Source organism: Pyxicephalus adspersus, chromosome 4, assembly GCF_032062135.1.
Source record: "Pyxicephalus adspersus chromosome 4, UCB_Pads_2.0, whole genome shotgun sequence".
Lineage (NCBI taxonomy): Eukaryota > Metazoa > Chordata > Amphibia > Anura > Pyxicephalidae > Pyxicephalus > Pyxicephalus adspersus.
In genome coordinates this window covers 102,245,623-102,264,705 of record NC_092861.1, presented here as the reverse complement: position 1 = coordinate 102,264,705, position 19,083 = coordinate 102,245,623, and the positions used below count along the sequence as shown (strand labels likewise).

The window sequence follows — 19,083 nt, the reverse complement described above, 5'->3', positions numbered from 1 at the left end:
GAGAGAGAGAGAGAGAGAGAATGCGCGAGAGGGAGAGAGAGAGAGAGAATGCGCGAGAGGGAGAGAGAGAGAGAGAATGCGCGAGAGGGAGAGAGAGAGAGAGAATGCGCGAGAGGGAGAGAGAGAGAGAGAATGCGCGAGAGGGAGAGAGAGAGAGAGAGAGATCACAAAATCAATTGACCTCCACTACCATAATGTACCTTTTTCTTGACTTTGCACAACTACTGTATATTTTAGCATTTGACAAAAGACCATATCCCAAAGGCCCAGCAGAAAATGTGTGTATAAGGTGCCAGAGAAGCAAAACGCCTGTGGGCTTTACAAAACCATTGTTGCAGTGAGGTATCAGCAGCACCCCACTGCTTCCCTCCTCTATAGAAAACAGCATTGGTCTTTGGCTGTCATTTCAATTATTTAGCAGGAAAGATCACAGACTATCAAGAAGACAGTTGTACAGATGTTACCTTTTGGCCCAAAACTACTAGGGAGAAAAACCCATTATTGCCCCACCCACTTTTTGACCACCCATCTACAGCTTCCCCTCACTGTAAAAAAATTCTGGAGAGAATTGCAAGAAAATGGAATGCAACAGAGTAAGTCGGGTAGGTAAGAAGAAATGGAGATGGCCTGGTGTTTTGTTGCTTTGGTGTTGAAGCTAGTACCATCAGTATTAATCCTCTCCTTCCACAGTTCAAAAAAGTTTCTTCCAGAAAAAAAAAAAAAAAAAAAAAATCTTATTCACTTTCAACAGTGGAGTTTACCATATACCCCACAAAAAAACAGGATATTAGCAGAATTTTCTGCACTGATCATCAATCTAAAAATGTGAAAACAAGTCTAATTAGAACTGTGCGTAACTCAAGTTTCTGAGCCTGTACAGGTTAAAAGGTCATACAAATAGGGTGGTTGTAGAAATTCCCTCTCTTCTCAGAGGAACCAGGGCTTCCGCTAATATTTTTCATAATAATATGAAAAGATAACTGCTAATAACTGGCCTAAAGTGGTGAGAAGCCAGAATCATCCATTATTTTCCAGAAGGGTAAAACATGAGCAGAAAACCTCTCTCTGCATTCCCAATGTCAGGAATGCGCAGAGCCACTTGGGATATTATTATTATTATTACTATCATTAAACAGGATTTATATAGCGCCAACATATTACGCAGCGCTGTACATTAAATAGGGGTTGCAAATGACAGACAAACACAGTGACACAGGAGGAGAGTACCCTGTCCCAAAGAGCCTACAATCTAGGAGATGGGGGAATTAACACACAATATGAGAGGAGATTTGTAGTGGTAAGAAGAATTGAGGGTTTCAAAAAACAGAAGTAGATGGGTAGGCAAGTTTGAAAAATTGATTTTGAGAGCTCTTTTAAATGAGCAGAGAGTAGGAGCAGCTCTAGAAAAGACTTGGAGCCGTGCGTGTGCTGAGGTTGTGAATGAAGAAGTCAGTTGTAGGTCATCAGAGGAGCAAAGAGAGCAGTTGAGGGAGTATATTTTTACGAGGTCAGAAAGGTAAGTGGGACAAGAACTGTGGAGGGATTTGAAGGCAAAGCACTGGAGCTTGAATTTGATTTTAAGGTGAAATAGAAGCTAGTAAAAAGAACTGTAAAGAGATGCAGCAGAAGAGGAGTGGTGGGAAGGATGGATGAGTCTGGCTGCAGCATTCATAATAGATTGTAGAGGAGAGAGTCGGGTAAGGGGAATACCAGAGAGGAGGATGTTGTAGTAGTCCAGATGAGAAATAAGTGTGTGTACTGGGGACAGGTGGGGGGGGGGGGGATTTCGGAGATGTTGCGTAGGTGAAAGTAAATGAGTAAAATGAGGGGGCAGAATCAAAAGTGACACCAAGACAACATGCCTGAAGGGAGGGCCGAATAACAGTGTTGTTAACAGTTAGAAATATGTCAGGGGGAGATATGGAATTTGAGGGGGAAAGATGATGAGTTCCGTTTTATCCAGGTTTAGTTTCAGGAATCGGTGAGACATCAATGATGAGATGGCTGACAGGCAGCATGAGACTTTATCCAGGGCTGAAGGAGACAAGTAAGGAGTGGACAGATAGATTTGAGTGTCATCAGCATACAGACAGTACTGTAAGCCAAAGGAGGATATAAGACTACCGAGAGAGGAGGTGTACAGAGAAAAGAGAACCTCAGAGTGCAGAATCATCTAGTGCAGTGGTAGCGAACCTATTGCAGGCAGAGCCCTCTTTGTGGGCAGGCGCTCCCCACCTCGCTGGCCTCCCATTGCCTGTGCTATTGTCCCTCTGTCAGCTGTGCTGGCTGCGGAATTTCCCTTCTCCAGAGTCATCAGTTAACCCTCAGAATACCAGGCTGTGGGGAGGAGAGGCAACTCTTGTGTATTGTAGCTGATGTGTCCTGATCCAGCATTGAAAGGGTTAAAGTACAGAGAAAAAGTAGAAAGTTAGTATTGGTGTCCTAGCTATGAGAAGTACAGTAATGAATTAAGCTGAAGACACAGAACAGAGCTACACAGCCCAGGGACAGGAGTCTGATATACCCAGTCATGATCAGGTGAACACAAAGCTTGTGGTAGAAGGTTAAGGGTCTGTTGCATGTAATGAGAACCCTGTAACTGTGTGTGGGTGTCCACAGTGCTTCTTAAAACAAGCTGTGTGCAATATGCTGCATTGCTATGCAATTGGCATGTGTAAAACCCCCTGCATTACTGTAATGTGAGATATAAATAATATTTTTGCTGTCTTCACCCTACTAGTGAAGATGTTGATCATTTTCTGTCTTAGTGACAATGTCTTACATAATGAAAAAAAAGAAGGTGGTAATTCTGCACTGGGGTGATGGCATCTAGCCTAGATGCCTTTAAGGGGGTATTGGAAAAATTTCTAGAGAAAAAAGTCCATCACGGGTTACTAGGCCTGATGGGTTTGTGCAACCTCCTTATTACACAGCTCAACAACAAAAAACATGTTTTCACTTGCCAAGGCAATTGGCTCTAGTTCTTGTGATACAGGAATCAAAATAGATGATTTTACCAACAACAAATGTTAACACAGCAAATTATTAAAAACCTTTATTTTGACCGATTTTGCATTTTCTATAATAAATGTAGCATTATTTTCATGAAACTTTAATTTGCCTTTTTATTCTTACATTTTCTATTTTTAGAGAAATATGAGTTCTTCAAGAAGTTGTTTAAATGACCCTAATGTATTTTGCTACATTTGTGGTGAATATTCTTAGCAAAAACAGAGAAGAAATATTACAGAATTTGTGAAACAAGCATATCTTGCATATTTTGGTATTAAACTGGGGGACCAAGATATGTATTGGGCTCCCCATAGGGTATTCAAAACTTGTGAAGAGTGTCTACATCAATGAAAATGGAAAAAATGAAAAGTTTCTATGGTATGGCGAGAGCCCAAAAATCATCATAATGATTGTTATTTTTCTGCAGCGACTGTAAAAGGTTTCAATCGTTACAAGAAAAACAAGTAGGAGTACCCCGATTTGGAATCAGCAAGACGACCTGTGCCACATGGTGCTGATGTTCCCATACCAGGGTTCAGTACACTGCCTGATATTCCTGTATACGACATGGAGGATATATAGGGTTTGGAGTGTAATCCAGGAGTTAGCAGTGGAAGTAAATTGGAAAGGAAGTGTTTCATCAAACCAGCAGTTCTCCCAAAAAAGAGCTCAATGATCAAAATTAACATCTAAACTTTTAGCATCCAGGTTAAAAGAACGGAGACCGGAAGTTAAACAGGTATAAAGTTAAGTTTATGGAACAAGTAAGGTGACACTCCTACTACATTTCAATGAAGATGGAGACTTTGTGTATTGTTGTAACATCCCTGGACTGCTAGCCCATATGGGAGTACCAGAACGCAGAGCAGAAGACAGGCGGTTTTTCCATAGACAGTTCCACTCATTAGAAATCTGTTTTACTGCATAATGGCAACTGCTATGCATCAATTCCAATTAGTCACTCAACAAAACTTGAATATGAAAATATCAAAATTGGCCTTTAAATTAGGCTGGTGAAATATTTTCCAAATCTGAAAATGCATTTAGGAAATTCTACAACATTTGCAAACAATCCCACAAGCCATAAGAAAATTTACAAGGAATTTTTAGCATTGTAGCAGCTGCAAAGGTGAATTTTCGTAACAGATTTTTACAGTTTCTTAAGATAGAAACAACTTTGTGTGAAACATTGGATAAGATAGAAGGGATGACAAATGAGAGCACAGTTAGTTCTGAAAATGAAATCTTTAAAGTGTGGAATTTTCTGCCAAATAATTTTAATTTCAAGAATTTGGGTTTGCTTTCCTTACTTTGTTTGGATCATTTTATTCTTGTGGACAGTTTTCAGCTTTGAATTATATCAGTATAAGCCAAGGTTAGACAAATTATCAGCATGCATACAAACGGCAAAAATAACAAATAACTGTTCAAACGCATGGCAAATTCAATCTTTTACCTTTCAATAAAAAGTTGTTTGTATCATTGAAAGCTCAGTTATTGTTTTTTCATTGAAAGCTCGGTTATTGTGTTTTTATTTTAAGACAAAAGATGTTAATGTAGGAGTTCTTTTTTCTACACTAAAACCTCAGTATTCATGTTAAAATGTTGTGTTGGCACGTTGCAATAAATAAGTTAGTTTTGGGTTGTAATTTGGGCACTGAGTCTCTAAAAGGTTGACCATCACTGATCTAACAGATTATCTGAGCAGATCATTTCCAGGCCCCAACAAGTGGTCCCTGAACCCACAATATCTCAAAGCAATCTTTAATACTGGGAGGGTACCCCAGTAATGGACCTTTTGGCTTCCCCATCACAAAAGGCAGGGTTTTTACCTTTGAGTCCAGCTTCCACACAGATTTTGGATTTTTTACGCTCTGCATTAGACAAAGGCCCGAGTTACAGTACAGTTAAAGTCCAGGTGTCTGCACTAACTGGCATAGGACGGGCAGAGAACACTCCGATACAACAATTTCTCAAAATGGTGTTTAAAATTAGACCACCTTTTAATTCGCTTTTTCCATTCATAGGATTTACCACTAGTGCCTTGTAACTGAAGACCTGTTACAATCATCTTTTTAATTTTATTAAGCATACCTCAAAAGTTAACATGAAAGACAGTATTCCTGAGCGATATCACATCGGTACGACGCGTCTCAAAACTAAAGGCCATACATTGAACTCTCCTGCTAGGGATGCTCGGGAGGATGAATTAGATTATAGCAAACTAAATATGGTCAACCTTATTTCCACATATATACAAAGAATGAAAGGGTTCAGATCAGGGGACAATCTGTATCCCCAAATAGACTGTGCCAGCAAGAGTAATTTGCCACTAGATAACGGAGACAAAAAGGTATGGTTATCAGTTGCTGGGACTAGTCCCACCACAGGCGATAAGGGCAAATTCAACAAGCTGAGTGGCAGCCTTGTGGGCATCCTACTTTGGAAGCGTCTACAAAAACAATATGTAAAGCAGCCAGTTAGAAATCACCCAATATCTTCATTGGGCATTACAGACTGGATGTAGCTTCTGGTTCAGCAGCTCACCTCGGCCTCCTCAATCTTGTACTCAGCTTTTGCTAAAGATTATTAGTATGAATCTTTCATATATTATTACCCTCCCATGTTCATTGCTTGTTACGTCCTAGTGGCGCACTGGCAGGAGGAGTGCCACAAATATGGAAAATTGTTTCATACTTACCTGTAGGTTTCCTTTCCTGGCAACTCATCCTGACAGCACATTTTCCACCCTAAATTGTCCTGTTACATTCTTACAATTTAATAATTTTCCATAATATTGATCTCTTTGAAGAGACCAGTTCCACGTGACTTTATTAAGAATTATGATAAAGTATCAGAAAAGAAATATTATTTAACAAACTCATCTGAGCACAGTATAAGGTTTACATATTCCCACCTGGCTACATCTTTATGGTACACAGCTTTCCACTCATCCTTCCGACTCCTCCCACTTTTACTGAAGTTGTAGCGTATAAAAAGTTTGAAAAAAGTATCTTCTGTACAGATAGCTACTTCTGTTTATTTCCAGCATATTGTTAATTGCTTTGGGAAAAACAGTGGGGGGCAAAAAGTATTGAACACAACAATGTTCAGTAAATATATTTCTAATGGGGCCATTAACAGGAAATTTACATCAGGGGTCATCAACCCAAGTAATCCATACAAAGAATTCAAAGCAAATATGTATATGTGTATGTTTATGTGTAAAACAGTGGAATGGCACAGGGAAAAGTAATAAACACACGAAGAAAAGGAGGTGCAAAATGGCATAGAAAACCAAGAAACCTGCTGAAATCTGTCGTTATTTACAAAGCAACTCTACCTCAAATCAGTGCAAATTAATATCAGCTGGTTTAGCCCTAATTGATGGCCTATAAAAAGGTTTCTCATTACCAAGGTATCACCCAAGAAGCACCTCATGATGGGTAAAACAAAGAGCTCTCTCAAGATCTTAACCTTATTGTTGCAAAATCTACTGGTGACTTTGGCTACAATTTCTACACTAAATAACACTAAACTGGCCACAACCAGTTGCCCTTCGCAAGATTTGTGACAGAGGAGTCAGAAGAATAATCAAAAGAGTTTCCCAAGAGCCAAAGATCACTCACAGGTAGTTTCAGAAAGACCTGGAATTAGCAGGTAAAGAAGTTTAAAAAAAAATAAAGTAATGCACTCAACCAACATGGCCTCTATGAAAGCTCAAGACTCCGCTGCTGAAAAAAAAGCATGTTCAAGCTAGTTTAAAGTTTGCTGCATAACATTTGGACAAGCCAGTGAGGTACTGGGAGAATATAGTATAATCAGATGAGACCAAAATTCATTTGACTGTCACACACAATGTGTTAAGAGGGGAATTGGCACTGCACATCGCTCAAAAAAACACCATACTAACAGTAAAGTTTGAAGGTGGGAACATCATTGTATGGGGGCAGTTTTTCAGCATAATATACTGGCAGACTTTAAAAAATTGAAAGAAGGATGAATGCAGAAATGTACTAGGACATTCTTCAAAAGAATCTGCTGTAGTCCATCAGGTAGCGGAAGATGAAACAAGGGTGGACATTTTAGGAAGAAAATGGTCCCAAGCACACAACCAAAGAAACTCTAAATTGGTTTCAGAGAGATAAATGAAAGCAGCTAGAATGGCCCAGTCAATGACCCAACTTAAATCCAATTGCAAATCCATGGAAAAAATTGAAGATTAGAGTTCATAGAAGAGGGCCTTGAAACCTTCAAGATTTGAAGACAGTGTGGAAGAATGGGCCAAAAAAAATTTACACCTGAGCAATGTATGCGACTAGTTATGATATCTTGAAGTTGTTATAACCAACAAATGCTTTTCTATTAAGTATTAACTACATTTCTGTAAGTGTGTTAAATACTTATTCTTTGCGCCATTCCACTTTATTACACAATTTATCAACTTGTTTTGATTTCTTTGTATTTGTGGATTACTTAGGTTGTTACCAACATCTGGTATATATTTCAAATTTCACTAACAATACTTTCCTTCTGAAAAGGTTCCACCGACGAGGAAGGTGTCTGGCAACAATAAACAAAAATACATTTAAGCCACAGCAGAACAAGGGAATATGGTTTAATTACATATGTCCATAGCCCTTTCACTAAATGTCCCTCAAAGGGGCTAACAAACCAAAGTCCCTACCACAGTCATATGCCATTAACACACAGGCTAAGGTAATTTTGGGGGGAACCAATGAATTACCTAGCTGCGTGTTTTGGGAATGTAGGAGGAAACCAGAGTGCCCGGGAAAAACCTACACAAACACAGGGAAAAAAATGCAAACTTAAAGCCGATTGAATCTTGGCCAAGACACTAACTTGTGACCTAGTACTGCAAAGGCCAGAGTTAACCTGGGGATATTTGCAATGTTTACTCATTTGCAAGTCAGAGGATCAAAACACAAATTCAGTCACATTACATACACTAATAAAAGCAAACCCAAAGAGGAACAAGAACACACAAGAACTCATCACCACCACAATACAATAGAATAGGTTATCCTACATCAGCACACACAGGCAGAAGCTGCTTTCCTGCCACTTGACACTAGAGCAGGCATGGGCAAACTATGGCTCCAGGCCTTTGGGTGTTCCGCGGCTCTGGCTGATGCCACCCAGAGCAGGGTAAGGAGAACTGGCCAGAGCAGCGAACACGTCCCAGGATCTGAGCCTGCGACGGGAGAGTGGGCGGGTTGTGTGCAGTGACACAGTCCGCCCACTCTTCCATCGCAAGCTCAGAGCCTGTGATGGGAGAATGGGCGGGCTGTCACTGCACACAACCCCACCCACTCTTCCATCGCAGGCTCTGAGCTTTCGGTGGGAGAGTGGGCGGGCTGTGTATTTGCACACAACCCTGCCCACTCTCCCATCACAGGCTCACAACTGCAATGGGAGAGTGGGCGGGGTTATGCCATCATGACATGTTCAGGGCCGTCATGATGGCATAACCCCGCCCACTCTACCATCGCCATTTTTTTTAGATTGTGGCCCCTGAATAAAAAAAGTTTGCCCATCCCTGCACTAGAGTAGCCAGGCCCCCTTTCTTGGGTGTGACAAAACCAACACAACCCTGCCCCTTTCTAATAGATTATGACTGACTTCAAACTTTCTGGCTAAAAAAAGTGAAAAGCTCTTGATTAAAGAAGTAAAAATCTGGTAAAAATGTCTTCTGCCCCACAAGTTATTTCCTGGAGTCCACAGGCGTAAATCTGTGTACAAATATTCAAGTTCTGTCCTTGGAAACAATTTTTCTTGATAATGTTCAATGACGGGAACTTTACACACTGCTTTTGCTCAGTTCTATGGAAAAGGGAAGATGCGGGGAAGGACCTCACTAAATCCTGCTCCATAGGGGATAGGACATCATGGGACTGAAGTACACTAGCTAGATTTGCACCCCAAATAGTCAACCATCATTCATCTCGAGCACCAATCATCTAGCATGTGGACATTTTTAGACCTAAGCAAGCCATAGGTCTTCTACGGAGCCATTGGGTAATGAGTCTGGAGCCAATTAGGCCAAATGCAAGACAATGGGCCTGATTCATTAAAGCTCTCCAAGGCTGGAGAGGATACACTTTCATCATTGAATCTGGATTATCCAGAAATGGATTTCTTCAAAGTAATTTTCCATTTGCTAGCAAATGTTTTTAATCCATTCCAGGTTTGCTGGATCACCTAATTTCACTGATGAAAGTGTATCCTCTCCAGCCTTGGAGAGCTTTAGTAAATCAGGCCCATAGTGCTGAGTGTTCCTATTTGAAGGAATTCAGATTGACAAGCAATTGAGCAAATGGTTAACCAAATACTGAGAAACACCCAACTTATCATTCATTTTACCAGCAAGGACAGTTAAACACGTGCCATGTGTTATCCTTATCATCACCAAGAAATGGAACAAAGGTAAGGAGAGGTAAGGTAACTTAAAAAGCTGCTGGTTTCACATATTGACTAAGCAGTTCTGTTCCACATTGAAGAAGATATGATCCTCTCTGCACAATGTATTTCTTTGTTAGTATTTTAAAATTACAAATAAAAAAATCATTGCACAAACCTAACACAAATAACAATGCCTTATAGCAAATATACTGTAGAACACTATAAACGACGAGACGCAGATAATAGTTAGATAATAGTTACAGAAACGTTTAGGCAAGAAAAGTGAACCCTGCACGGGCACAAGATAAAAAAGAAGACGTGCATTACCCATAACATCTGCTTGATGAATAGTAGGCGACATAGCAAGGATCCAGCACGTACACAAAGTCGACTGTGAGTGACTAGCTTATCTCAAACCTAAATAGCGAAGCAACGTAAACTATTCTATCACACAAACCAAGCAAACTATTCAACACTTCCTATCACCACTCTCAGCGTGTATGCTCTTGAACATTCTGAGCATGCTCAATAGATGACGCCAAATGACAAAATGTGGGTGGAGCTTACTTTCCAAACTGCATATATAATAAAGGGGGAGGCGAATAGATAAATGCTTAAAAAAACGGAATTTTTTTTTTTAACTCTCTTACGTGTCCCCAGCAGGAGGTAGGAGAGTGAGCAAATTTCACTCCTCTGGCAACCATCGAAGCCCTTGCTTTGCTTCAGAGTAGTGACACAGCAGTGCCCAAAAGAGTTTGTAGCCCAGGGAATATCCGAACTCTCCAAGGGAAAAATGATTATGCTATGCAAAACGTAATTTTTGGTTGTTAACGTGAGTTGCAGCTATTTTAGGGGAACTGCACACCAATTGAAGTAATATCATTCACTACCACATTGCATGGGAACGTTAAAGATTATTTGTTATAAATTACACACTAATTTATATGTCCAGACGACATACTCTGGCTCACCTACTTCATTTGAGTCTGTGACTGCTAAATTTATGTGGTAAACGATTGGATTACACTACACAGATCATTATGAGGAAAGTCCTAATCCAAGGAGAAGAAGCATAGGTCGCAGTTCTTTATATCCATAAATATGGGAAAGCGTTATAAGGATTAAATTTTCCATGACAAGCCTTTTTTAAGGTTTGTCTGCAGGCTTGTCTTTTTACATAAAGTCTGGGCAAAGATAGTAATGGGAAACTGCGTTTTAAAGCACATTTATAAAGTTTAGTGTGCACAGACGTTTTTTCCCAGCGTTTAACCTGAGGCTTTAAAAGCCCATGTATGAAATTCCTATACATTCCAATGGGCTAATCTACACTGAAATTTTGCTGAGTCTTGAAGTTAACTTTTTTTGTACTTTTGTTATGTTTTGTAGACGACTGAATTATGTTAAAACTAGTTGTACTCTTCTTATCAGTAAACTAACGCCCGTTTCCCCCCTTTTTGCATTGAAACTCTTCCTTTCCTCCCTACGGCCATATATCTGTTACGTTGACAAAAATATCTTGTTCTAAGAGAACCACAAGGACATTTGTCATGTCTGCTAATTATCTGTAGTCATGTGATTATGCACTGATCATGCCTTTGAACTGTTACCGTGTTTCCCCAATGATAAGGCAGGGCCATCAAATAAGACAGCCCCCCCCTTTTTAGAGAAAAATGTAAAATAAGGACCCCCCCCCGCAAATAAGCCACCCACCGATACCTGCGCTTACCCGAATCGGGTGGTACGGTGGGTGACTCCGTGTGGTTCCTCATATCTACTAGAACCCTATTCGGACATATTTCTGTAAGTTACAGGTCTACAATTTAAAAAAAAAATTTCATGAAAACCTGTGACGCTTTTGGAACAGAAATCTAGAAATCAGTGTAACGCTCAGGTGGTTAATAGGCACTTGAAACGTAAACACATTACAAATGCGTTAAACATGGAAAAATGCAGCATAGACGTTTTACAACGTTTTAAGAGCAAGCTCTAAAACGCTAATAAAAGTGGATAAAAACGCATATAAACGCAGTAGGAATGTTTGCATTCATTTTTAGAAACGTCCATGTAGACCCAGTCCAAGGCACAGTACCACATAGAATTTTCCAGTTTGCCTCACAGAGACTGTTTTGTGAAGAACCGTTTACCCAGTTGTTCAGTAAGCAGAAGTTTTGGATTTCTTTATTCAAGAATTAGGGGAGACTTGGGCTATTTTTTCAGTTTCATTATAGGATAAAAGAAGAAGTTTCTACTCCCCAAAATTTTTGGCCTCAAAGAGGAAATGTCGAAACTCAGGCCAGATATTGATTTTTTAGTAACTGAATAGTATCATAAAAATAAAGCATTTTTAATGCAATACTTGAATACAATTGTTTATTTGTCAGGACAGGGATTGGATGGTCTCTGTAGACCAAGGGTGCCCAATATATGGCCCATGGGCCACATCTGGCCCCTGGAGCTGCCAAATCTGGCCCTCTCCTCATTAATTCTTTGCTCTCTCTGCTTATTGTCTTGTGGGGGACGGGTGCAGGCATTTCCTATGTTTCTCCATGAAAATGTGCTACCAGCAGAGGGAGCTTCCTCAGCATGCTTAGTGTTAGCTCCCTGGGAGTGGACATGTACTATAGACCTGGCAATCAGCTGTGGCTGTTCCCCCCCCACCTTGTACTATGACATAATCCCACCCCTCATATAGCAGCATAAGAGCTGTGTCTGTGTCCATGCAGCTATTATTACCCCCATGTATAAACCTTCATATCTCCTACACCAGTTGCTGTAGAAACATTAAATTTTCGGGGTACACAGGGTACCCTGGGAGCCCTTTAAATATAACACGGTTCCAGATACAGGGTCCCAAGCTTAAAATCCTAACAACAATCAGGACTATTTTACCATTAAAGGGGGGGCTATATCAAGACCAGGGTCCCCAAATTGAGTTTGCATGTTAGGGACCCTCAGGGGCCACTTCCCTGGCAATGAGCATTAGGGTACTGTCAATTCACTGTGGTGCCCCAAATTTTTACCACCTTGGGGAAGACGCTCAGTACTGCTCACTGCCACCTGGAGTCAAATCTGCACTGCGGTGCGAGGGACTAAGCGGCTAGTGGGGTGGCTATTACACATAGCTGGACACTTACCTTCTGTGAACCCCAATTTCTCTGGAACATAGGGATATTGGCAACTGGAAATATAGGAGCCAGTAGGAGACTCCTTTTGCCCCCCCCCCCTCATAAAAATAATATACCCATCATATCATGCTAACCTGTCAAACATTCTCTTGTGGCTTCCTCTTCTCCACTAAAATGTTATCACTCCTACCATACCATGGTGCCTTGCCACATATGTCCTCTTATGTTCTTTGAAACCGAATTTCTCCCGAAAGGGGAGCTGTAGGTATGAGTGGGGGACTCTTGTGGCTAACTCCTCCTAAAATTTTATTGCTGCTACGCTATCAGAAAAACTTAAGCTATTATACTGTGCTACCCTGTCACACATATCTGGCCACTTTGTGTGAACCCTAATTTCTCAGGAACGGGGAGATGTAGGGACCTTAAGATGTAGCAGTAGGAACATGTACCCCTTGGCTATCTGTCACGTGAATTGCATTTCTCTAGAAGTATCAATTGCAGAGGTTTTGGGGTACAAAAAAGGTTAGTGCCCCCCTAAAACTGACAGGATGCATTGTATGGAGTAGTTTCTGCTCTTTGGTACAGAAATGCTGAGCTGGGAGCAATATATGACTGGCCAGCACTGTATGATCGCTTTAGTTTTGTATCTTTTATTTAAAAAGTCAGCATCAAATGGTGAGTAGAGAAATTATTGACTTGTCGTTTCTTTGGTGCATGTATATTACAGTAACTAGAAACATTTCAATTTAATTTCATTTTAGCTTAAAACTTCGATAGTTTTAATTATACATCTTCAATGTTTGTTCAATGTTTGTTTCCATTGTGGCCCGCAAGTTTTATCTTAATGTCAACAGCGGCCCCAAGATGAAAAAAGGTTGGGCACCGCTGCTGTAGATTACTCAAAAGCCTTTTTTATGTTCCAATGTCAGTGTTCTATCAGAAGTTAGATACTTTGTTGTGGGGTAAGAACTTTTTTAGTTCAGATGCCGGCAGTTCATCTCCAGCTCGCTTCTCAGGCCAATCAGAAGATTCTGCTTTTAGTTTTAGTTCTCCTATGTCTCTGTCAAATAAGAATTTATATGGAAAGACTCTCTGATGAAGTTTCGATGGCAGACTAGGGAAGCTGATTACCCTTGCCTTGGCAAAAGAATCACCAAAGCATGTTATTGTTTGTATGAGTATCTTTGCAATAGATTTAATAATTGTTACCTACTAGCAGGAAGTTAGCTGCCTGTGTGTTGAAATTGCTGCTCCACTGCAAGTATTCCACACTTTTATGTCTGTGAAACACTTAATCCCCACCTCTTTCCAGTTTGCATTGCATGTGCGGGTGAAATCAGGTGTTTAACCTATCTGATTGGATGTCAAGCAGCTAGGGAATAACATTAAAAAAACCTGGACACACTTTAAACAATCATGATTTTACATACTGGCTTCCAATGCATTTCACCAAAAAAATGGTAAACTGGAGTGAAAATGCCAAGTTTTAGTAATGTCTAATCATGAACCATATTATATATAAATTATTATGGTTCTACAGCTTTCCTTTTTTAAATCTCTACCCTCGCCCTCAGCTCACACCTTTGCCTTCCGAGGAGTCTTATTATATTAACATGATATTATTTCTTATATTTTTCAAAGTTTGAGTCCCTGTGCTAGACTACTGCTGCTTCTGTCTGAAGTTTCGACTTCTTCCACATAGGATTGCCATTCCCAGCAGATGGATTAGTAGGTTTTTTCCTTTGTAGTATGCTGACACCTTTCATTTTCAATAGGCTTTATTGATTTTTAATATAAAAAGGGATATAGGGTTGGGGATTGACATGCAGGAATAATGCAATTAACATACAAATCATTAATAAAGATACAATCAGCAGATAAATCTATTAAATAGGTACATTAGAGAAATAGAAAAGGGACCTAGGGGCCTACAGTGGAAAAGTAGAAAACAAAGGAGGGTAGGAAATGAATTCCTGGATGTATCCTCTGGATAAAAATTTTAAGATTGGGGCCTCCAAGTAACCTCAGACAGACTTTCAGAACCATGGTGATCCATTTGTTACTTATGTTAACCTGTTACCTAACTGACTCCAAATGTTGGAGATATTTTAGACAGTGAATATACTCTTCAGGGTTCCCAGATCCCATATTTTTCCTGTGTATCATTCAGGACACTAGACAGCTTTTTAATGATGAATATGTTATCAATCCGCAATAATACTTCATGATAGGGAAGGGTTTGTCTATTCCAATTTTTGGCTTTTATTTTGTTTAGTAGATAAGAGTATGCGTAAACACCATCTCAATAGGTTAGGTACTGGTGAGATTAGAGGGTTTGAACTGTAGTAAAGCTACCCAAGAATCCCTGGGCACATGTTTTTGGAATATGGTCCTCAAAAATCCCCAAATCTGATGATGGATGGCCAGGTCCACCAAATATTTAGTTCAGTGCCCACTTCCTAATAGCCCCTAAAGCATGATCACGTATCACGTACTTTATACCACCTCATCATAACCTTGAAGGCTGATTCCAGTGTGATTACATTCATAGAACATATTGACATTCTGCCCCAGTTGATAAAACATTTCTGGTCAGATTTTGTGCTGTCACATTTACCTCTTCCCCTCTAAAGTGCAGACGCCTCTCTCCTGCACATGCGGGCAGTTCTGATGCTGGGCGTGCCTCTGTTTCCAAGCTATATCAATTCCGTCTGATCCGCTGGCAAATCAAAAAATAGCTTGACCAGCCCTGACTATTTTGCTAGCTTACACACTGCACTCTGTGTTCCTGCAACAAGTCTCCACTAGTGCCGAGCCCCTAGTCCTGTGAGCTAGTTCCTGTACACCTGTTGTTTAATCCAGTTTTTCCTGTGTCCAGCTCCTGTGTTAACCCCTCGTTGTCCAGTCTGTTGGTTCCCAGCCAACTTCCCTGTGCTGTTCCAGTGTTCCTGCCTGTCTGTGGATATCCTGTCACAGCCACCTGTGCCCCCTGTTGCTTGCAGTGTCCGCTGTGCCTGCAATGGCCCCTGTGTCACTAGTATCTGTCTCCTGTATCCGTAGAAATTGACCCCTGGCATGTGACCTGACCTTGCTTGCTTGCTGCCTGCCTCAACCCCAGCTTTCCTCGACTATCCTTCTGCTTTGTGATTTGGTACCGTGTTTTGCCTACCTTGGTGTGCCCAAAGACCGCAACCTGGCAGTAACCAGCGGCACAACATCCTCACCATCAGAGGCTCTGGATAAAACCTGGTTACTTCTTAGACTCTGCGTCTTGGCCCTTCTTTGGCCTCACACCACCTCCGTGCAAGCCATAGAACCCACTAGTGGTCCTGTCTCTCCGTGCGTGACGTGTGCACCTCAGGTCCTTTTTCCATTAGGATGTCTAAGGGTGTACTGGCACCTTTGTTAATTTTGAGTTTATTATAGTATAATATAGTGATCAATTTAGGGGACAGGGGGGTCCAAAAACATATGTGTTCAAGTACAGTCAGTTTACCAGTGAGATCTTTCCATCGTGGGTGTTGAAATCCGTCTTCCAATCGTCCCCCTTATGAATGCAGATGAGGTTGTAAGCAGAGGTTCTGGTGGCTCTGAGGACAGTTGTGCCTGATCCACTTGCACAGGTGCAATTGCCGGAGGAGGAGGGTTCTGGAAATTTGGTGCCAGCTTGACAGGTCGCTGAACTCTCTGGGTTTCCTGGGCTCCTTCCTGGAAACGGGTGTCAACCCGAATACTGAGGGACGCCATGTCATCAAGCATAGATGGAAGGTCACGGCCAGCAAGTTCGTCCTTAATATGGCTATCAAGACCCTGCCAGAACACTGCCACAAAAGCATCATTGTTCCAGCTCAATTCTGTAGCCAGAGTTCGGAATTTTATGGCATGCTGGCCCACAGTGAGAGAGGACTGCTGCAGGTGAAGGATCTAACTTTAGTTTGTTTGGTGGGAAAGTTCCAGGGCTGCAACTCAAACTGAATTAGGCATTGATTTACAAAGCCACGACAGAGATTGGGGTCAGCAGAATAGCGAGGAGGAGTAGGAATTTGAAGCGCCGAGCAGGGTGGCATGAGGACTGGAGCAGGAACTGTAGCTGGAGTCTCAGAAGCTGGTTGTCATAGATTCCTGCAAGGCCAGGTAACCTGTGCCTCTTTCTTGCTCACCATCCTTGCAGCCCCCTGCTGCCAGCACCCTCTCTGCCTCTGGATCCAACATTGTTTACTTCCTGCTCCAAGTCAGGTTATTCTCTGTCAGCTACTCCCTTGCCTTAACCTCCTGAGCGTTACACTGAGGTCTAGATTTCTGTACCAAAAGTGATCCACTGTTTTTCATGAAATTTTTTTTTTAAATTGTAGACCTGTAACTTACAGAAATATGTCCGAACAGGGGTTCTAGTAGATATTATGAAAATAAAAAATGTTTGAAACATACAATCATTTAAAAAAAAAAATTACTTTTAATAAAATTATTAGGAAAAACACAAAAATCAGCTTAAACATGACTACATAAACAAAGCTTGAAGCCATGGCAGGGGTCAGGCAGGCGGTGATGTCCAGGTCCAGGCAGAGATGTCAGAGTCCAAGCAGAGGTCAAAGCAGGCGGAGATGTCAGAGTCCAGGCAGAGGTCAGGGCAGGCGGCAGGCAGAGATGTCGGAGTCCAGGCAGAGGTCAAAGCAGGCAGCAAATGGTCAAAATTAGGCGAAGATCAGCAAAGGTAAGATAAGACACAGTGTTACACACTAGCCATCCAGGGACTAAGTGGCAATTTTTAAAACTTTGATTCTGTATTTATTGGGGTTTGTTTTGAATTATTTTGTATTGATTGGATACGGGAGTTTGTATCCAATCCAATACAAAATAAGAATTTGAATTTCCAAGTTATTTACTTTTATTTTATTTATTTTTTTATTTTTTTGTATTGGATTGGATACAGGAGTTTGTATTCAATCCAATACAAAATGAGCGTTTGAATTTACCAGTTATGTACTTTGTATTAATTTTATATTATTTTGTATTGGATTGGATACGCAAGTTTGTATCCAATCAAATACAAAATATAAATTTGAATTTCCAAATAATTTACTTTTATTTTATTTTTTTTAATTTTTTGTATTGGATTGGATACGGGAGTTTGTAACTGGCATCAAAGCCTTGGGTGTAGCGCATCATCAATGCCACCCAGAAGTGTGTAATGCAATTTTAATGAAAGGAGTACTGACAGGCGGCAGCAGCAGGAGAAGGCAGTGGGCCCTGAGATGGAGCGTGGACCGCATTGGTAACTGGCATCTAGAGCTGGGTGTAGTTCATCGTCCATGCCATCCGAAAGTGTGTAATACAATTTTAGTAAATGGAGTACTGACAGGCCGCAGCAGCAGCAGGAGGAGGCGGGGCCAAAATTCTTATTTGCCTGCTGTCACTTTACCTGACATTTTCTGGAAAACCACAAGGTCTTTTGGAACTTTTGTATTTTTCCCTTGTTGCCACTTTTCTCCTACACATACCTAGCAAATTTGGTGGTTCAAACATGTGGAGGGACTTTGCTATTATTGTTCAAAATCGTCGTATTGACTTTAATGGAATTTGTGAAATCGGTTCGCCGAAATTTCGCTTATCCATCAGAAGTTCTAGGAAATTTTTGCGAGACTATGAGTGGCCTTCTTGCTCATTCCTACTCTGCAGTGGATGGTCCCCCTTTGTCATGTGGACTGATCCGCTTCCAGACCAGACCTATTCAACAGCATTCTCCTCTGCTTGATTGGACTATTACTGAGGTATTGGCTTGGGGTCCCTCGTGTCACTCCACATGCCTGGCCAAGCTAACGCCTACCAGGCCTCTTGCTTTCTCCACTCCTAAAGTTGCTCCGTTCATTCCAACTCAGTATATGGATTTCCAGGATGTGTTCTCTAAGCGCAATGCTGAGCAGCTACCTCCCTACAGGCTCTACGACTGTGTAATGGACCTCATTCTGAATTCCACACCTCCCAGAGGTTGGGTGTACTTCCTTAGTCTCCCAGAAACCAAGGCTATGACTGATTACATCTAAGAGAATTTGCAGAGGGGGTTTATTTGCAAGTCCTCTTACCCTGCAGATGCAGAGTTTTTCTTTGCCCAGAAAAAAGATGGGACTCTCCGGCCATGTATTGACTACCGCGGTCTAAACGCCATCACCATAAAGAACCGCTACCCTTTGCCACTCATTCCTGAGCTTTTTGACTGTCTTCGCAGTGCACAGATCTTCACCAAACTAGACCTCGGAGGTGCATATAATCTAATTCTGATCAAGGAAGGGGATGAATGGAAAACAGCATTTAACACCAGAGATGGCCACTAAGAGTACCTTGTAATGCCCTTCGGTCTCTGCAATGCCCCGGCTGTTTTCCAGCACTTTGTGAATGGGGTGTTTCGTGATCTTTTATATATTTTATATATCTGTGTTGTGGTTGTGGTTCACCATGATGACTGGGGGACTCTGCTACCTTGGGCAGAGTTTGCTCACAATAATCATGTCTGCACCAGCACCAAAGA

The 19,083-nt window shown here is 41.2% G+C and overlaps 1 protein-coding gene and 1 long non-coding RNA gene across 4 annotated transcripts in view; one reads left to right on the top strand and one right to left on the bottom strand.

The window, feature by feature from the left end:
• The window catches only part of MTR (5-methyltetrahydrofolate-homocysteine methyltransferase), a 316,459-nt gene extending 306,515 nt beyond the window's left edge, over positions 1–9,944 (bottom strand). For 2 of the 3 annotated variants that reach the window (XR_011920422.1, XM_072409188.1), the window contains exon 1: positions 9,763–9,944. Coding sequence is in view for 2 of the 3 variants with exons in the window: in XM_072409188.1 (XP_072265289.1) it covers positions 9,763–9,796 (34 nt within the window). In the remaining variant the exon portion in view is untranslated. The remainder of the gene's footprint in view (positions 1–9,762) is intronic. The other variant, XM_072409187.1, reaches the window with a different exon arrangement.
• Positions 9,945–17,006: 7,062 nt separating this feature from the next.
• On the top strand, positions 17,007–17,242 carry LOC140330107 (uncharacterized). Its single transcript, XR_011920624.1, has 2 exons — positions 17,007–17,145; positions 17,182–17,242. It is a non-coding gene; the product is annotated as an uncharacterized lncRNA (long non-coding RNA).
• Positions 17,243–19,083: the final 1,841 nt, after the last annotated feature.